Source organism: Excalfactoria chinensis, chromosome 20 (genome assembly GCF_039878825.1).
Source record: "Excalfactoria chinensis isolate bCotChi1 chromosome 20, bCotChi1.hap2, whole genome shotgun sequence".
In the NCBI taxonomy this organism is placed as follows: domain Eukaryota; kingdom Metazoa; phylum Chordata; class Aves; order Galliformes; family Phasianidae; genus Excalfactoria; species Excalfactoria chinensis.
In genome coordinates, this window is record NC_092844.1 from 3,361,866 (window position 1) to 3,382,520 (window position 20,655).

Sequence of the window (20,655 nt, forward strand, 5' to 3'; positions counted from 1 at the left end):
AGCCCGGCCCGGCTGCAGGCCCAGGCCTGGAGAAAGGCTTCCCAAAGGAAGCCCATCTGAGCTTACTTCGGTGATACCTGCCCAGTGCTATCCCAACAGACTGCACCGTGTAGCAAGTGGAGCAGGAACTAGAGGGCTGTGCAAGCAGTTTGCTACCTGTGAGCCGGCAATTGATAACTGCTACTCAGGATTTCCTGTCTTGTTAGATACATACAATGCCTTCATGGAGAGAGACTGAACCTCGGCTGCAAGCAGCAGCTCTCCCCTAGAAAGCAAAGTAACCCATACCTGTTTCAGCTCTGCCCCTCTCAGCACATCCGGATGGGAGTCACTGTTCTTACAGAACTAGCAGCTGGCTTGACGGTCATGCCCTGCTTTTACATGAAGGTAAGAGGTATGAGACTGATCCTGCCTCAAACTGCACAGCCGTTTTCCTGGTTAAAGAAAGCAAGCAAAAAAAATCCTTCAGTGCCACCAACAGAATAGCTTAAAATGTGAGCAAACCAAGTTGGGCCAACATTACGTCTTTAAAAAGCTGAGCGGCAGTTTAGAACTGAGTTCAGCTGTTTAATTGCAAAGGAAAAGCTCATCACAGTCAAATACTGTGCTGGAAGTAACCTCTTCTTAGCTTAAGTGTGGTTGGGGTCTTAACCCCATTTCTATCTCCACATGCCCATGCATGGGAATGAATTATATGGAATGGGGATGAACACTGACTGTTTCCCATTGATAAACGGGAGGGGGGTGCAATTTTTCCTCATCCTTCTTCCATTGTTTAGCTGAATTATTTAGGGATTGTTTTATAAGACCAAATGAAGGCGGAAGTGCAACCCAGTCATTTGGCACGTCAAGTCTTTCTGCAGGAACTCCAAGCCTTCTGCACTCAAAAGCTTGCCTGTTCTTTCTGCAGAAGGCCCTCCCTTCCTTCTGACCGTATCTGTGTTATCAGTCCAACCACTGATGCATTGTTTACCAAAGGTTTCCTTCTTAAAGGGACTAATAAGGAACTTGTGCAAAAGTAATTACAAATGCTGACAGGGGGCACAGTCACAATACAAGTATCACAGCTCTCAGTGAACAGGTCATTTGGAGGGATGTCAAGGCAGACATGGTTGGCCAAAGGAAGGCACGTCTTTTAGCATACGGCTTTTGGGAAGATTGTTTACAGCTTCAAAAAACAAGGGAATGTTTCCAGAGTTAAAATAACCAACCTGTGGAGCTCATGCTATCGCAGCAACAACCTGCTTTCAGTTCAATGTTACTGTTAGTTCATGTGCAGGAACTGACTTGGTTCTGGTTCCCTCCTGCTCCAGCAAATTAAGACTAATTTTGTCACGGTTGGCAGTAAAGCTTAACGAACAACTACAAAAACCCAGAACTCCTCTTTTCCCACCAGAACGAGCTGAAGTAAAAATCTGATCACCTTCTCTAAGTCCCAACCCTCCCCAAAAGGATCATTTAGTTCCCTCATTCTTAAACGACTGCTCTAAAGCAGTCTACACATCAGGCTAACTCTGTCTAAGAGAGCTGTGACGACACAGGAATACTAATTCAAGAAAGCAAACCTCAGAAGTTTCAGAGCAGCAGCACCACAAGTGCCCTGGTTCTTAAAAATAGAAGCAGCACTATGTGACAGTTCTGACTTCTATAGAGACTAAAGCTTTCGCTGCTCATCATCTCCATTAAAGATGGCATCATCTCCATGTCAGTTTTTAGTTACTCAACTGTTTCTTATTTTAGCTTAAGGGTAACATGATATATTCTTTTCAGTGAAACATAATAGAAATCAGCTATTTTTGCACCGTTTTGCCTCATAATGAGGCACACACACACTCTACCCTATTTGCACTGTGCTCCTCCATCACACTGATGTCGAATATGACATCAAGTACCAGTCACCAGCTAGGTTCAACTAGGTTTGAATTCATTGTATTTCTGCAACCAAATATTAACCTGAAAGCTTTCTCTTATAAAAGACAGCCCTACTCACTAACAGGCTGTTTCTTACTGCTCTGCATGATCCTTCCAAGTCTGAAAAACATCTCTGCTGTACATGCTCCTTGAAGTCAAAGATGTCCATGAACACTTGCTTATGCTCAAAAGCTCAACACCTGCTCAGATCATGAGAAGCTTTTTGTTCAGTTCAACAGCAGGGAGGACTGAGCTGGGCTCAAATGCTGTCGTGTTTGTTTCAGCTGTCAAAGCAAATGACACTAATGAATAGGAGAGCACAGAAGAACCAAAGCAAAACACAGATCTTCTGATTTAAGTTCTCAAATATGTTATCCTGCTCACAGCAATTATTATACAGACTATCTTTTAATCACAAGTTACTACTGCAATACCAGCAGTGAAGGTATTACTGAAATTAAAAGTACAGTTTAATGTTCATAAGAGGACCAATTGGATCGACTATGTAAGATATTTTATTTATAACTGAAAGGTAAGAACTATATCATGAGTACTGTTGAAGAATTCCCCTTTGATACTGTGTTTTTGGAGGGGGGTGGGCAGATATTGTGTTAATGGGAAACGTGAGCACTGTTGCACAAGACTGGCAGATCCTTCTTATTTCATTCTCTAAGAAATCAAATGATGACAAAGAAAATATCTACACAGGCTTTGTGGGTTTTTTGGTGGTAACTCCAGTGACATGACCAAGAGATAACAGCAAGAAGTGATGTACCACAAATAAACTGGAAGACCTCTCAAAGTTATTTGGGCATAAGCTTACTTTAGTGCTAAAAGATGACATGAAAGTAGTGGAAGGAAGGCTAAGTCTCAAACTTCCAAGCCAATTCTTCAGTTTTAATACAGTTTTAATGAACATCAGTCCAAGAGACCACTTGATGGTATGAGGTACATTCCTTGACCACAATGGCTGTGCTTAAGGAAAAGGACAAACATATACTTAAATTAAATAGTGTAATTTAATTTAGTAGCTGCTTAATTAACATTAAGTTAAAAAAAAAAAAAAAAGTTATAATTAACTATTAATGTTAATGACTCAAAACCTTTCAGAAAGCATGAATCCAAAAGGAAAACATCCAGCAGGAGATCACAGACTTGTAGTTCTTCCACCAACAATGCAACCTGCATCAGTCATTAAGGACTATTTGTTCAATGAAGAAATTGGTCTACAGTCAGTAGCAGCAGTCTTGGCTCTGCTACTTTGCACGGTCTTCTAACAGATACACAATTAACTCGTACGTGGACAACACAATGGCTGTGTTTGGTATTTGCCGGATGAGCTGGGCAAAAAGTCCTCTATAGAAGGCAAGATAGCCTTCCTCACGTGCTACCAGCCGTGCTGTCTGAATGAACGCCTTGTACTTCGTGCCTTCTTCTCGCAGTCGTGTCCGTATGACCTCTACAGAAAAGTCAAACAAGAGCCCAAAGTTAGCAAGACTTACACCTGGTCAGAAACACGCCAAGATCAAAAAAAGGTTTGCAAGGCTCAGAGACATTAAAACTTCCCTGCACCCACTGCCTGCTAGCCAAGGCTTTCAGACATGAAATCCTGCATGCAGTGTCCTCCTTCAGGCAAGAAGGAAAGTCAAAGAGGGGTGCCCTTCCATGTGGAAGAAATGGATTATTTGCTTGGTTGAGCTGCTACAGAATGAAACACTTCACTGATACTCACGTAGCCAATATTGCTCTATAAAACCACAGTGACATTCACTTATGACATTCACTCATTTATCCAGACACACCACTCTTCACCCGTTGAGTGTTTCTCACCAGTCAGTTTGCATGCATGCATCCTTTTCTGAGTCTGAATTGCTTCAGATGTGAATTCAGATAACTAGATAATCAGAAAACAAACCTTCACAAACCTTCACCTATTTATTCACCTATTTGTTCTTCTAAACAATTACTCTCAAATTCCATACAGTGCTGTTATTCAGCCTGCATTTAAACTAAGTAGATAAAAGCTCCCAACAGCAGTTGGGACTCATATCCATGAGGCTACTAGTGAGAAGGGATGCAATAGGCACTCAACTTTTTTTTCTTTTTTTGGAGTAGTTTTGAAACGAGGAGATGCTTGTCACTAACTACGTGGCCAGATAGGGATAATGGAACAGCACTAAAAATCCCAATGCATATGCACATGCCACAGTGACATGCACAGGCCATTCAAACAGATGTAAAACTCATCATTTCCCTTGCATTAGAGGCAACAGCTGCTCTGCAGTCGCAAAAGGAAGAGTTAACGTACCGTGTGGATAAGCAATACAAGAGGCACAGCCCTTGGAAACAGCAGCAGCAAACATCAGTCCAAAGAAGTTTGTGGAGCTCCTTTCAGTTCCATTAGGAGAAGAAGAGAGCAGCTGGACTTCCTTTAAGTGCTTTTTTAAACTTTCATAAATAGCAAAGCAGATAATGGTCTCAGAAATCCCAGCATAGGAGGCAGTCAGGCCCCTATAAAAACCACGGATACCTTCCATCTGGTAAACATATCTGGCACACTGCAGAGCATTCATTGGTTTTGAACCTCTGACTCTAAAAAGAAAAACAACAAAAAGCAGAAAATATAGTGAGCCCAGAATGAGAACAAAGGTTAAAACAAAACAACACAACAAAAAAACACCAACAAAAACTGATGGCTTTCAATCCTTTTCAAAACTACAGAATGGTTCTCTACCAAGTTTTACTTCAAAAATCATCTAAGAAAGCTGCATAGAGCAGGGCTGTTATGCTGAGAATGCACACTTGGCTCTGCAAATTCATACATACATGTAATAATTCCTACAGCTCCAGTGCTATCAAGTCTGTGACAGCTCACATCAATGCTTTAAAAGTACTGAAGAGATGCTGCTTTATATTAAACTACTAATTCCATTTAAAGCTATCTTCAGCAGGCCAACAGACATAAGTCTCCTACACGAGGAACAATCTTTCATTTTAATAAGGCAGCACTCCGTTCCAAGGTGACACCCTGTGAATTGCTGGAATTGAGGCTTATACATTATTTATAAGTGATGGTGTCTTAAAGGATCTTGCTTATTTCACATAAGACATCCTTGCAGGAAAGAATCTCCATTCGAAGGAGTCACATTATTACCTGAATCCCTCATTGCTTCAATATCTACCAGCAACTGTGAATTGCTCAACTGGAAGATATTACTGTCCAATTCCCTCTCTGCCTTCAGGAGGTATGGTTAACTGTGATACAGTGCTGAAGGAAGTATGAGAACATTAAATCACTGCAACAGATTCTTGCTGCCTCTCAAACACTTTATGAAATTAAACAAATCCTGCTTCATTAGAATTTTAAAAACATTACTCTTTCTGCTCCTAGCTACCTAACTGCCTATCAGCAACCTTGGTGTGTTGCTGTAATACACATATCTGTATGGTCTAGAGCCAGCACAGGAGATGTTGCCAAGTGGGACAAGGACTCCACGCCACGTTTGGCTTCCCACGTGAGCTCCCCTGACCTTTCCATATCCTCTGTTACTGCTGTATCAGAGCGCTTCAGTCACCGATGCATTTAGCCTCAACACCAACCAAACACCAAGAAGACTTTTTAAAGCAGGATCTGAGGTCTAATTAATGCTATGCCTAAATTTACTGGAATTTTACAGTGGAACCAAAACTTGAATCTAACTTAGGCTGGAGGCAGATTCCACATCCCTCTGTAGGAGCTGTGAGTCAGATTAAACCAACACCCAAAACCTAAACATGCAGCATGACCAGGTTTGTAGCTTCAAAGATGAAAGTGAGAACTGGGGAAATAGGACAAGATCTACCAAAGTCTAAACAGCTATCAGAAAAAAAACATCTGAGTTTTTCAGAGTTTTCCAGAGGCTCCCTTAGCCATTTAGCAGCATCCCATCTCCTTCAGTTACTTACTTCCGTTCCAGCTGCATTCTGGTTTTCACCATCCATATAGGATTCATCAGGGAATTTGTGATAAAGGCTGAAAAAGTGAAAAGAAAAACAGCAGTACAGCTGAATTCAGGCCAGTCTATTGCCATTGTTCAAACAAGCATGAACTAAATACACTGTGCAGTGACAGTTCTAGTTACCAGCTGCAGAGGTTTCAAACATACAGGTGTGTAGCTTCTAACCTGTCTCCATCCAGAGAAATATCTTATATTAAGAAAGCTTCAGAAGGCATCAACCAATGGCCTTAAGGGCTCTTTCCTTTTTGTACCTAAGTACTTTGTGTTTCTAAAGACTGGTGCAGGCAAGACAGATTACTTACTGACTGTGTTTTAGAAAAATAGATAGGGGAAACATGCATTTATTAGTCTCTTGCTTTCCCCAAGGCTCTAGGTGGTGCCATTGAGCTATCTCATTAACTGAATCCACCCACAACTATGGGGTTAGTTTGACAAACATTTTCAGCGATCACTCTGCTGACTGATACTTGAATTAGTGGAGCTGGTCTGCAGTATTCTTCCAATAAGAACAAGCTATTTCCTTATCCTGGGAGGAAAAAATACAACAAACCAAAGTAATTTGGCTAAAACAGTATCAAAAGTTCGCTGATGTCTATTAACTTTTGCTTTAAACTGTTCAGAGATTTTTGTAGCATTTCAGCTGGAACAAAAGTTTATCCTCAGTTAGCAAACAAGAACTCAAAAACATTTTGAGGCATTGAACAGTAAACAATTCCTCTGCAAATAAGGTAAGCTCAGAGCTAGCAAACTCCTGGGATCAAGCTCTGTGAAGTCTACGTTTGGCTTCCTCCAAAAGCTGATTTCAGAATATTTCACTAGCACTGAAAGGGTCTCTGTCCTTTTGAGGTGAGCATCAGGTCATGCCACTATTCAGAGTTCTGTAGCTGTAACACTTGATGTATGGTTTAAGATATTCTCATTGAAAGTCTTCAATCAGAAAGACATTCAAGCACGTTTCTATCAGTTTCATTTGTGCCAGCAATTCCTAAAACCCTTCCTCAATGCTCAACGTGGCCGAAACACTGAAATTTAAACAAATAAAGAACACTGCCATAACTTAGTCACAAGGGTACGTTGAGCCTAGAGAAAGCACTGTGCCAACAGAGTATGACTGTATTGTCAACTGGTACATTGGCATAAACACATGCAACAGCTTTGCTACAAACCTTAGATTGCAGAGATAGGTGGTTATGCAAATTGGATGCTAAGAAGAGCAAATTTACCCCTTTTTAGTAATGTTATGAAACACCAAGTTAAACTCTTCGGAGTGTGTTCCTTAACAGTCTCCAAAGCAATCCTGCCAAGTATCCTGTCTGTGAGAGAACGAGATGTTTCCAGGCTCACAGATTTTATTTATAGTCTTTGAACTTTGGCTCATTAAGAGCACCTTACACATATTGCTGTTTCACGATCTCAGCTACATCTCCTAATCTCACCCTTTTATGGAGATGATTGCTGGATACTTCTCCTAGAAAGTAAATCCTCTAATGTTTTCTAGATCTAGAAGCTTGTACAGATGTCACAATTATCCACAGACCACAGTCAGGAATTGTCTATCAGCCTGGACTGACAGACTGAAGTCCAGTCCATATCTTATAACTTCCATTTATTTTCCAGCTACCAAGAAAGACAGAACAAATCTTGCATTGATAACAGCTTGGAATACACACTTCAAAAAATTAAGGTGCATCTCAGAGCCATGCAGATACCAACACAAGCATGGCAGCTGATGTTAAGGGACTGGATGCTGGAGTATTGCTGCAGACTGTATTGAAAGTGAGTTGCAAACACATACCTGCAGAACCTGCAGAACAGATGTGCACAATGTTGCTGTTGGGTACAAAAATGCCATTAAATCGCTCTTTGGCTTTGGAGTAGCACGCAAAATAGACAGCTCTGTGGAAAAACAAACAAAGAACAGAAGAAAAGCAATATAACACACATGACACCAAGTTAGGTACATTGCAGTATTACCTCCTCTAGAAAAAACAAGACTCTAAAAAGACCCAAAGAAAGCTGTGCAGTTTGATGCTTTGCAAAGCACAGTTTATGGATGGGATAATTTTATGACCTATTCTTCTACACTGTGAATGGGCTACAACATTTGGGTTGATGCTTTAAATGTGTCTTTTAGCAACAGCTTAACTATTTACCTCGATGGTGCAACTCCAACCAAGTTTGGACCCAGACCTCGGAAGAGTGACCTTGGTCCTTCTTTTTCCAGAATCGACCTTAAAATAAAAGCAAACAGAGGAAAAAAAAAGGATAGTATTTAGGTCAGAAGTTATGCTTTTTATTCAGGCAGACAGTCAGCCAAAAGAACTGTGCTAAAGAAGTCAGTGTTAATTGTAAACTTACTAACTTCCAAAATGCACAAGAGTTGTAAGAAAATTAGCAGGATTATACACTACTGAATAAAGACTTTGCTGTAAGACTTCAGTGCACTACAGGTGAATGCAAGTCATATGACAGAAGGTTATGATTTCCATTTCTGAAAGGTGAAAGGAATCGAGCTTAATAGCTTTACAGAGAATCCAATACTAGCTGACCAATGAACAAAGAATACTTTTGTCATTCTCTGTATACAAGAAATTTAAGCAGTTGAGGAGTTTGCTGCCTGAACAGAGGCACAGAAAGATTTAAAGCAACCAGCACTCTTTCCCCTTTCACTATTAGTGGCATTTTTTTTCCCCAGAGTGGAAGCTGAGTGCTGCACCCCTCCACAAGCTGTTCCCCCCCAGGCAGTTCAGAGCAACTGTTCTCGTTTTGAGGGCATTCAAAAGAGTTCATAGCATCATTCCAAAGGATGCTACAAACTACAAAGTTTGTGTCACCAGATTTCATGACCAGGTGTAAAGCAGGACAACAACCACATAATGTTTTTGTGTAATTCTGCAATTGCTACAGCCTAAGTTTCCACAGCCATTTCCATCTGTTTCTCCCCACATCTTGGAAGGCATGTTCAGATAGGACTTCTATGACAGTCCAGCTGTCAAGCCCTGTGCTGCTCAGGTGCCTCACTGAAAAAGACTTAATCTTACACAATTATTTGCCCTACTAGCAGAGGACACATCCAGAAGAATTGAATTAACACCCAAACACTGGTAAACAGCCAAGTATTCACCAGTGAGAGCCAGGGATGGTCCAGTAATCACTGGGGCTCCGTGCACAATCTGCTACAATAGACCTCAACAGAAAGAAAGGCTCATCACGTGAAAACCATGCAATAAAATCCAGATAACACCAGGTTCCAGGGGAAGTTCACGTGCATCTGTTTGTACTGTCCAATTCTCAGAGTTTGCTTTCTAGGTCATTAGCACTGTTGGGAATGTTCCCTGCAGATTCCCAAAACAAGCTCATTAGGCAGAAGAAGATACACAGGAGCTCCTGAAATGTGTGTTATTTTTCTGCAGTGGAGTAGAACTTTCTGTGTAAACTCTAGAACTGAGTGTCTCCAAGGAGACAGATCCACCAACTACTCCTTCTTTGTCATTTAACAGTCACGACTGCAGCTTCCAGCTGGGGTGACTCATGAGAATCTTAAAGGGATTTAGACAAAAACAGCCTGTCCTTCTGGAGCGTTTCTATACAGCAGCAGGCTTAACCTGCCCTCCTAAGTACCTACTTTTTTTTCTATTTACAGCAGCTAAGGGGCTTTCATATCTTCAGCATCTTTAAGTCTCATAGAACAATTTTATATGTAGGGCTCTAAAGGGCTGCTTCTTCAGACATACAGTTTTCCTAAAAGAGAGGATCTAAGTCACAACCAGTTCAGCCACATATGTACAGTCAGAACTGAGAAAGGGCTATGAGAGTACAGGAATCTAACCTACTCCTCTTTCTTCATACGTTTGTGTTGCATCAGAAAGATCACAATCAATAGCACCATCTGTACTTCACAGACACTGTCAGCAAGGGAATATCAGATTGCATGATTTCATTCTCACTTCTTAATCCTCTGGGCTAAATAGGTCAAAAACATGGTGATACATGCAGCTGAGCAATTCCTCAAGTCAAATGAAACCAAGATCATAGTCACCACAGAAATTCTGGAGTGAAATGAAAATCAAGATTTGTCAACCAAATGTGATGAGTTTAATAAATACATTAAAATGTTGACCTAATTTTAACCCATTTCTCCTCTCCCAAAAGGGAGATCTCAGAGAAAAGATGGAAAAGGAAATTAATTAATAGCTTTGCATGTTTAAGTTATTATTTCCTTTAGTAACAGCTGTCTTTAGCCCAGTGCTGCAAGGCAAAAAAAGTAAAAAGGGAAAGGAGAAGAAAATCGAAGGCAACTGGCACTGAGTAATATTTTTGGTCACGAATTGCTGTAGATTCACCACTGAATATACAAAGTGTTTGGCATGGGAAAGAAGCTCTGTTTATAATAGAAACTCAAGTCCCAGAATGACTCTAGGCATCTCGTTCTGCAGAGAAAATGAGTTAGCACTGTACTGTTACATAACTGTGCAGCTTCTCCTCAGGCAACCTGCCAAGTGTGTTGGCCTTACATAAATCATTCAACTTGTTTGCTAGTCAGTATTTTCTTTGGCATTTCTATTACCTGATCTAAGCAGGACCTTTCTGCATTACCCAGTGATGTGCTCAGTGATCCAAATAAACTCAGTGCATTTGCATGATGTCTGAACCATAACTTTGGGTTGTGGTCAATGGCTCCATGTCCAGGTAGAGGGTGGTGGCAAGTGCTGTTACCCAGGAGTCTATCTTTGGACTGGTACTTTTTAACACCTTTAACAGGCGCATAGATGATGCAATTGAGTGCACCCTCAGCAGGTTTGTGGATGACACCAAGCTGAGAGGCACAGTTAATACAGAAGGAAGGGATTCCTCCTAAAGGGACCTCAACAAGCTCAAAAGGTGGACCCATGTGATCTAAATGAGGTTCAAGGAAGCCAAGTTGGACTACATCAAAAGAGGGAAGGGAGATGGTTGTCCCTCTCTACCCTTGTGAGGCCCCATTCAAAGTACTGCATTCAGGTCTGCCCCCCCCCCCCCCCCCCCCCAAAAATGCATAGAATCTTATCATAGGCCCCAGCTAGAAAGGATTACCTGTTCTGTTGTTCAGTCTTCCTGTTATTGAAAAAAAGAAAAGAAAAAGAAAAAAAAAAAAAAGGCCTTTTCTTCCAGAATATTTTGATAGTTCCTGCATGCTAAAGCATATCAAACATAAAGCTTGGAGTACACAGTGTGTATTGACTCCTAGAATGTAGTAACTACAAAAAAAACCCCTCAAAAGTAGATTAAAAATAACACTCCCAGACACTTACCCAAATCAATGTGCTTCAGAAAGCTTCTGAGTGCTAAAAATAATGTTCTGTGGAAGCTTAAAGGAACACTCAGGAACTTTATGTATATTTAAAAGAATTATTTATCTTTCTTCTGCTGAATCCAAAAGCGCAACTGATATGTACCCTTGCAGGGCAAGTATGGAGCAAAATTTGCATTCCTTGTTTGAACTGAGGAATCAAGGTGTCAATTAATATTGAAGGACCAGAGGAACAGTACTCACTTAAGAACACTAAAGAGCCCAGGTGAAACAGATGTTGGCCTGACCATTCCTTCACCACTGATGGTCCCCAGCTGGACTTGTGGGTAATAGACAGTCCGAAAGGCTAGTTTTGAAGACTGGAGCCTAGTCTTTATTACTTCTAAGGGACAAGTAAAGATGGCACCAACCGTTCCTCCACATCTGTAAAACACAATTTAAATAGAAGACAGTCAGTAAAATATAGCTGCACGGATATAACAAGTCACATGAGCACACAGCACAAATAAAAAACTGAATAACTGACCCCAAATGCTCCACACTGTGGATAACTTAACAGGAAGCAGAGCTGTTTCCATGTCAGGCAAGGGAGACTGTTCCCAAGCCCTGGGGAAGGGGTGAGGGTTTTTTTACTGCAGAGTTTCACACAATTAATTAAATGTTCTGTACTACACTGCACAAAAAAAGAAGGTTCCCAACCCTCTCTTGTCATATCTTTCCCAGGAAGGCAGGCTAAGGCTGCCAGTGAGGATCACGCATCAGTTTCTTACAAAGATTGGGATGATATCCGAACGTTCCACTACAGCGATGCAAAGCCACCAGCATCCATTACTTCTATCACATTAGAGCTGCCTGTTCTGCTGCAGAGGCCATGCTCATCTTAATGCAGTCAGTGTAGCTCAGAAAAAAGACACTGGGCCAAGAACACACGAGTGTACGAGACCCAACTCTCATCAGTGACCTTGGTCAAACATTTCGCTCTCTGTCACTGAACCTCAACCACATTTGAATGTCTCTTCTGCGAAACCTGACAACTAAACACTATTCTGAGGATGACTAAAGAGAACCTTATCTTAGATTTGGTTTTATTAAACTAACATGTTTTGCTTTGGGAAGACTTGCGAGTTCAGTTTTCTGTTGTTTCTTTTCCCTTTTCCAAAGGCGTTTCCTACAGCTGAACAGACTGACAAGGAGATGTTTGCTTTGTTTGCACAATTATCTAAGTATGTTATTCCTTCAAAAACCTGTGTTTAGATTTTCCTCGGAAAACAGCAGGAGTCAACAACTTCACTTTCTTTGATGTTAATGTCAATTTGTCATTTAAGTGTCTTTCCATGAGAGGGAGAGGAGGAAAAAACCTAATGTTATCCTTTCATTTGCATGTGAAGAATTACTTGCTAGAGTAGCAAGAACTCAACATGCATGTTTGGGAATTACAAAAGGATGTTAATAAAGCTACTAATGTGTATTTTCTATACATGAACTACTTCACTAGGAGAATCATTTTTAAGCACAAGGAAAATGTCAAAGAGTGGCAAAAAATGCAGCTGTAGATACATACCAGTTTACAAATGCCACCATCTGGTGCTTGCTCCAACAGTGTCGTATTAAACACTAACAATTGCTGGCCAATACTTCTGAGGCTCCTGGATTCTAAGTGCTGTGCATTTCAGATACCATTACCCAAAAGAATAAACTGATATGACCAAGCCTAACAATCTGATTGAACAGCAACACTTCAATGAGTTCCTCCTCTAAGCTCTTTCTTCTTCCTCTTCCCTGATTAAGGGAGAGAAAACCAATTTGAGAAAATCTTTACATTCATCGTGACAAATCCTGTAAGAAAGTGCTTTGCCTTCATCCCTTATGCACCACTAAGATTTGATTGTTGAATAAAGTCACAGAGCTGTTTATGGAACTAGGTGTGTGTCAGTTGGATCAAGAATGATGGCATTCACAGAGACCTCATCAGGATGTGCTGTGTACTGAAGGAGAGCTCGGACACGAGCCTTCTGTTCTGTCAGTACCACCCTGGAGGGCGGCACTTCAGTTTATCTTTCTGTCTTAGATGCTTCTCAGGTCACTCACATGCCTCAGCCCAGATCTGAGAAACAGGAAGGCCAGGAATTGTTCCTCCAGCAAAACCTTTCACATTCCCAGATCTCAGACCTTTAGATCCAAGGACAAAGTGTTCTGAGGGTTCCTTTTGTAGATTCACACTGCCACTCTCCCCACTACATATATCCAATACATAAATGTATACAAAGAACACTCAAACGATCACCATACTCAGGAATAACAGCAAGTCTGAGTTCTAAGAAAACCACTTGATTTCCTTAATCTTTAATTCACCTACACTACTGTGTTTTCTATCCTCATTTATGAACATCAGAACAATACTCTCATTGTAACGCTCCATAAACTCAGAACACTGAAATTCCATTTGCCTTTTCCAACCTACCAGCTGCTCAGATACACTGACATCTTGCCATCACATTTTTGAGCCTCCCCGGCACGCTCCCTCCTGCATCAGCTGTCTTCTTTGCTTCATGGCTCACTTCTTGAATTCCATCCTTTCAGTTTGATAATCCAGTTAATTTATGCCGACTTGAATATTTAAGTACCTCTGGGAATGTATATGCAATCCCTTGATATTCAACACAATGAATCACTATCTGCACCATCAGTTTTAACAGATCAGAGTTAATGTTGTCAGCACGCCATTTAAGAAAAAAAACATTATCTAAAGGAGCAATTCTCAGAATGTCAATAGGATGCATAAATCATGCCCCAAATAGAAATACACAGCAGATAGTTCAACTAGGGACTTTGACGTATTGGACATCTTGTTCAGATGAGTAGATTTTCCTCCACATGGGAATTTGTTTCCATCATATCCTGGTGTTGCTCTGTTCCCTGAAAGATGGCTGAATAACATGCTGTGCATAAAAGAAACACTTTGTATTCCTAGGGTGTTCCAAATACCTTCATCTGGGAAGGAAAAACAACAACCAGCCTCTCTCAGCTACATAAACAGCCTTAACCCTGAAAGATTCAGCTGTGAATATGCAGCCAAATACACTTGATTTGGGAAGATGGAGGTTCTGTCCTGACTGCAGCTTTAATTCCAATTAGGATGAGGTTTTTAATGAGATGCCATGCAGAACTGCAGTTCCAGAGATGTGAGCAGTGTTCACCACAATTACCCTCCTGCTAAAAGCCCAACAATCTCTACATCTGCCTTTAGTCAAGAGGCAGAGAGACGTGCTCAGAAACAAAACACCAGGGTATGGGATCTTTGACAAGTCACACAATGAGGGCTTCCCAGCCCTGCTCTGCATGCATCACACACACACAGATCCCTTCAGTGTGAGACACCCAACAATGCATCAGCTTGGGCCCACTGCAAACTGCCAGGAAAATGGTATTTATACTTCAGGCTACAAATCCATCCCCTGGATATACGACTAGCCTGGCGTATTTTACCACTGGAACAGTAAAACGCATCTCTGAGTTGTCAGGTCCAAATAGAGAAACTAAGAAATGCATGTTTCATATCCCCAAGCCAAGGGCTGTTTATGGAGATTCAGTGTGCTGTACATTACAACGTGCAAAAAAATTATTTACTTCCATAAGAAGAAAAGACCTTGTGTAAAAGCCACACCAAGAATGTAGATCTCAAAATTCAGTTTTAACTTTTCTCTTGCTGACAGCTTTCTATTTTTACAAAGCCCACCCCCAATACACCAATGAATGGCACTTGAAATAAACTCTCAGCACCCACTAGCAAAACTGATATAGAAGATGCCAAGTAACTTAATGAAGAGCAGGGATTATTTCATTTGGTGCTACTGACTGGGCCCCTCTGACGGATGCAGGGCTGCTGAATTCAGCGGCACTACCAGCACAAAGCACTGCACTGCAGTATCACTGCATCTGCTTTCCCTGAAGGCAAACGTGAGATGAGCCATTTTCCCCCTGATTTTCTTTGTGATAGGGATTTCATTCTGTTTTTCTGACATGGCCAAGCGTAAAACACACAGCATAAGCAGCGAAGCAGGTTGCATGTTTGATACTCAGTATTGCATCATCAAGAGTGTAAACAACGTGAGGCGCTGCATTCCCAGAAGCCATAGGGAAGTCATCTTCAAAACAACACAGACTGTTCTTTACAGTTTTGAGATATTAAGCATTCACAGCACCTCCAGCAAATAAAGCTGTCACCAGGTGTGTGTATTGCTGCCAGCACTTGGCGTTCCTCAGCCTGATGCACTGTTACTGAACAAGAAGATGAGAACCTAAACCAGATACGGGGCTGAAAGACAGAAAATCTCCTTATCAGCTTAAGGGCTATCCTGGACCATACACAGCATAACAGAAACAAATACTTCAGGTCAAGGCTGCTTTTCTCCATTCTACAGATAGAAATATTGTCTCCCACACGGTTTGTCAGCATTACCAAATCACTTAACACTCCTTTCCAAAATACTCTTCCAGCTCCTTTCCAGATGGCTTAAAGAAGCTTTGCTTGGTGCCTCAGGTTGCCTTCCACAGCAACAGCAGAAAGGAGTTACAGAGTTAAGCTTCAACAGCAGACAGAAAGAGTCACAAATGTGATTTTGTTCATAAAAAGTGCCTCTAGTCTGAGCAAAAAACCTCTAACTGAGGTTCAATAGACATCACTCAGAACCTGTACAAAATAAATCACTGTAAGGAGTTGGTTCAGTTTTTGCTCTGCCTCTAAAGATCCCTTCTTAGCAAATCCCTTCTTAGCAAACAATATTATTACAGCTGGAAAGTCAAAATGGAGTCACCTCTGCTGAAGCCTGAGCCAGAGTTTTCCCCAGACAAAACTAAGCAAGAACTCCATTGACTTCAGCAGAGAAGGAGGAACCCAGACTTGAAAGCAGCCTGCATTTGTTGTGCAACATAAACATAATTCTGTTTGTTGCTTCTGAAACCCTTCCTGCCCTCAGAGTCCTCTTCCCATCAATATCCCAAGACCTTTTGGTCTGCTGTCATTACTGCGAATCTTCAAATGAACAGACAAACAAGAGGAAGTCAGTGACTCTGTTTCTATCTGTAAGCAAGTTGACTTGCCTTTTTTATGCACACATAAGGAATAGAATTGCACTTCCTTGAGATCTGGCACACCACCCCACTGTCATTTTGCAGGAAACTACTGCAATACTACCAATAAATCCCTAGCAAAATGATTTAAGTGAATGAGCTCCTCTAGCTTCACCTGTAAAAGAGTATTTTAGCATGGAACCAAGCTCAGCATCTTGCGCAACTTATAATGTGGTCTGAGCTTCCAGCACTTTCTTCTACAGGAGGGGATAATTCTATCCAAGGTCCTGGTTCTGCAGGTTCTGTATGGTAGGACATCACAGTACAACCCATTTATTGTAACAGCACTTTAAGACATGATGTGCAAACATAAAGGTATTGGAAAGACTGAGGAAGCAGGTGGGCAGGTAACGTATTAAACACACATAAACCCTTATCTGCACAGGGCAAACACCTCAGCATCAGCTGGTGCACAAGAAGAAAAACTATATTTGCTATCTCATTGTCCCTTCTATAGTATCACAGTCAGACAAATGACGGTGCATTTTTCTGAGCCTCCTTAACACGTTCACAACAAGAATCAGATTCAACAATAAACCTGCAGAAGCCTGCATGCCCTAAAAGACCATCTCTCCCATCCACTCCACACTTTCTGCATTGTTTTAAAAATGGATCAATCTTATTATAACTAAGAGGCCAGGATGATATTCTGTGCTGTGCTTCTATTCTTTCCGCACATGCTCTATCAGAACCAGCTCGGACCTAATGATTTCCCAGCTACAGAACAGAAGACGTTTACTAGAGAAAGAAGAGATAGTTACAGAATAACTAAGGAAGATGTTGAACCTTCCGGGCTAAATTCAAACACCAATGAGTTTACAAGTCCAATTTATTTATTGTGCGAGGAGTTACATGAGGACACGTGGAGCTCTGGGCAGGCATGGTTACTATCCCAACTGGCTGCATGGGAACATCCAGGTCCAGTTTCTGGCACAGGATCCAGCAGAGTGAAAAAACAACAAGGAGAGAATACTTACAACAGTGCAACTATTTAAGCCAGCAGAAGAAAGGCCGTATGCCTGAAAACCTTGGCTTTGTTGGCTTTAATATTTGTATTAAATGAACTTACTGCTTCATGGCCAACCTCTTCTCTCTGTCTAGCTACAGAAGCAGCAATGTCTGCTATTAAGCAGATTAACTCCAACAATAGATTTCATGTGGGCTTCTGAACTTTGTCAGCTGGCAATCAGTACAGATATCCCACTGCTCAGTTAGCTTAAACCATTAAAAAAAAAATATTTCTGACACAAACAGAGCTATTACCTATGCCTACCTATGCCTTATAGGTGGGTGGGTGGGATTTTCTTGCTAGATTTTTGATATATTTATTTTTAATGTATACATCATAGCGATTTTACCAGACTTCAGCTAAAATTACCGTAATAGGCCATCTCACAAGGGGGGGCTTTTTTGCCTATTTCATCCCAGGCTCTCGACACAACAAACTCACAACCCCTCGAAAGAGCTAAGACAAAGCAGCAGCCCAGCACGCCAGGTCCATCATGCAGTGGTACCAGGGCCTTCTCTACCTCTTTCTTTCCTTCTCTACCTCTTTCTTGCCTTCTCACTGAGTACGCCCTTTTCTGTTTAACCCCAACCGGAGGCAGCCCGCACCGCGCAGCCCACACACTCACCCCTCCTTCCATGCGGTCGCGGCCCATCACCGCGCACCGCCCGCTGCCGGGCCGGCAGGGCAGCACCGAGCCCAGGGCGGAACCGAGCCCAGCCGGACGCCGCAGCCGAGCGAGATTTTGAATTAAAAGCAGCCGATGGCCGCGGCACCGCGACCGCGAGCCCTCAGAGCGCATCGGGAGCGGGGAGCGGAGCCGGCCTCCGTTCTTACGGCCACCGAGCTCCCCTCGGGAGCAGCCCTCCGCACTCACCCCCCTGCGAAGAGATGCAGCAGCGTGTTCTCCTGCGGGCCGCCCGCCATGCCGCTGCCGCTTCGGGTTCCGGCTGCCCGGCCGGCCGCTGCCAGCAGAGGCCGGGTCGCGGCGCGTGCACGTGATGCCGGCAGGAGGCGCTCAACGCGTCACACGGGCGCGCGCGACGCGTCGGGCAGGAAACGCCTCCTTCCGGCGGCCGCGAGTTTCCGTGCAGACAGTGGGAGGAGTCCGGCCCAGCGCAGCGATTTGTGCTCCTCTATAGGAGCCATCAATGTATGTGCCGTGCGTGAATCTCACAGCCAGGACATGTAGGAATGTCTGGGTCATCGAGGTCCTGCAAAGCTATTCTTTGTGATAATGTAGGACATAGACCAGAGGTCCAGACAGTGACAGGGATTTGCTAGCTGTATTTCAAGGAAGCTGGGTCTGTCAAAGGGTGAGATAAGAGCTTTCTTTAAGTATAATCCCAATGGATCACGCAAAGTGATCTAAGAATAGAAAAACCTGGTAAGAAGATGATTCAGAAGAGAGCTGGCAACCTCTGCAGGGTTATCAGGAGGCAGATGGCTCTATTAACGTCTCTTTTGTTTGCTGGAGGTGTTCGTTCAGCTGCCACATGATATTTGGAGTCCACATAGTCTGAAGTGCCTTTTCCCAGACAATAAAAACACTGACCTTATCACGATGACAAAAGCATGCAGGCAAACATAACCATTAAGATAAAACATCTGTGGCATCTGAAAACATCAGTGCCACCAGAGCTGGCTCTGTATACTTCTTTGCTAAGGCTTCCTGCCAAGCAGAAGTGGTGCACATTCACATGCAAGAAGCTAAGGAGTCACATAAGCACACACACATTGTGGATGCCCCATCCCTGCAGGCATTCAAGGCCAGGCTGGATGTGTCTCTGGGCAGCCTGGTGTGGTGGTTGGTGACCCTGCACACAGCAGGGCGGTTGAAATCAGATGAGCATTGTGGGCCTTTTCAACGCAGGCCATTCTGTGATTCTGTGAGATATACACAGAAGTATATATAGGCCGGAAGAAAATGTGTTGGACATAGGGGGCAAAGAGGAAGGAGAGGGAAATCAGTGTTTGTGAACAACAGTGAATGGGGCGTATGAGAGGTCTGGTCAGCTGTTTTACAGGCACAGAGAAGTGGGGGAATCTGATCCTGCAGAATGTGCGCGTGCAATGGGTGCCCTTTCCCTCAGCTTGTTTTTTACTGTTGCTATTCCTGTTCCTTTCCTCTCTCTCCCTGCCCTTATGCTGTGCACGCTATGCAAATGTCACTTGGTAACTGGGCAGTGGGCTTGTCTGCAAGGCAAAGGGCCAAGCAAGAACAAGTGCAGCTGCCAGATAGGAGGGAAGAGCCAGAGCTCTTTGTCTTGGGCAGCAGCCCACGCAGGGAGGTGTGAGGGAGGCGTAGGCTCAAGGCAGCCACTCATCGAACAGCTTCCCAGAAAACTGCCTGGACAAGGACTTCTAGCAGGGCTGCCTGAGCACTGAGACCCAGGGAAGGATACGTCCAGAGCTGAGCTGCTTTTAAACACAGCCATTTCGAGTCGTTCACTGACTGTCCTGGCGGTGTTACGAATGCAGGAGGCAGATCAGGTTGTACCTTCCAGTATTAAAGCTGTAGGGACGGATTTCCATTTCCTTTGTTTCTGTGTGAGTGAGGCTAAGGTGGGACAGACAAAGGTCAGAAAACCTTACACCGCTTATAGTCTTTGGTCTAAAGTGTACTCTGTATCCTACGATGTCTTACAAATGTTAATGAGAATCAGCTATAGAAAGTAAAGAACCTTTTCCTAGCACCCAGCCTGGCCCTCCCTTGGTGCAGCTCTTGGGTCCTGTTGCTGTGACCAGAGCGCAGAGATCAGCGCCTTCCCTCTTATGTCATACTGGTTGGATCCAGCAGGAATCCATAATCAGCTTCAGAAAACGACATTAATTAAGATGCTAAAGATCACCAAATCTGAGTTCAGCAGGTTCTTTGCTAGCTTAGGTGAGCAACAACTGATGCTATCACATGGTTTTCCACTAGGTGGCAAATGATCATTATGAAATTTACTGCTTACCCTATTTACCATTGCCAGCAGCAACGTGGTAGAAAAGACTAACCTAATTGTGCTGTCAGGCTCAGTGAGGAGTTTGTTACACACAGTCCCAGCTAGGTGCCTTGACCTAGCAACCTGAATATGCACGAATGTGTAAGAGAAGCTTGTTTGCCTGGAGATCAATGCCACCCAACAGAACAGCTGCTTTCCTGAGCATGGTTAAAGGCTCCAAGCATTTTTGTCATACGTTTCTGCACCAGCTAGCAACACTCCTGGAGAACTGTTAATTCATGTTTATACCGGCCAGAGAAGGTCGTAAAAACTTCCTGGAGAAACATATAAGCTAAATTTGCACATCGTTCCTTAGCCTGAGATACCTGT

At 42.8% G+C, this 20,655-nt stretch overlaps 1 protein-coding gene across 2 annotated transcripts; it reads right to left on the reverse strand.

Moving 5' to 3' along the window:
• Positions 1-2,793: 2,793 nt before the first annotated feature.
• Positions 2,794-18,397, reverse strand: SLC25A33 (solute carrier family 25 member 33). Of its 2 annotated transcripts, none has more exons than XM_072354261.1 (7): positions 18,213-18,397; positions 11,443-11,622; positions 8,063-8,140; positions 7,705-7,805; positions 5,857-5,923; positions 4,220-4,503; positions 2,794-3,370 (listed from the first exon to the last, which is right to left on the reverse strand). In XM_072354261.1, the coding sequence occupies exons 1-7, from the start codon at positions 18,260-18,262 to the stop codon at positions 3,168-3,170; spliced, it is 963 nt and encodes a 320-aa protein (XP_072210362.1). In that variant the 5' UTR covers positions 18,263-18,397; the 3' UTR covers positions 2,794-3,167. The 2 variants fall into 2 exon arrangements, with proteins under 2 accessions (XP_072210362.1, XP_072210363.1); XM_072354262.1 differs by having other exon boundaries at positions 17,964-18,331.
• Between the last annotated feature and the right edge of the window lie 2,258 nt (positions 18,398-20,655).

Coding starts and splice junctions, on each gene's coding strand:
- SLC25A33 (XM_072354261.1), bottom strand. CDS start 18,262: ATGGCGGGCGGCCCGCAGGAGAACACGCTGCTGCATCTCTTCGCAGGG. Junction 8,141..11,442: donor GGGCTCTTTAGTGTTCTTAA/GTGAGTACTGTT, acceptor TTTTATTTTAAG/GTCGATTCTGGAAAAAGAAG. Junction 4,504..5,856: donor AGAATGCAGCTGGAACGGAA/GTAAGTAACTGA, acceptor TTTTCTTTTTAG/AGTCAGAGGTTCAAAACCAA.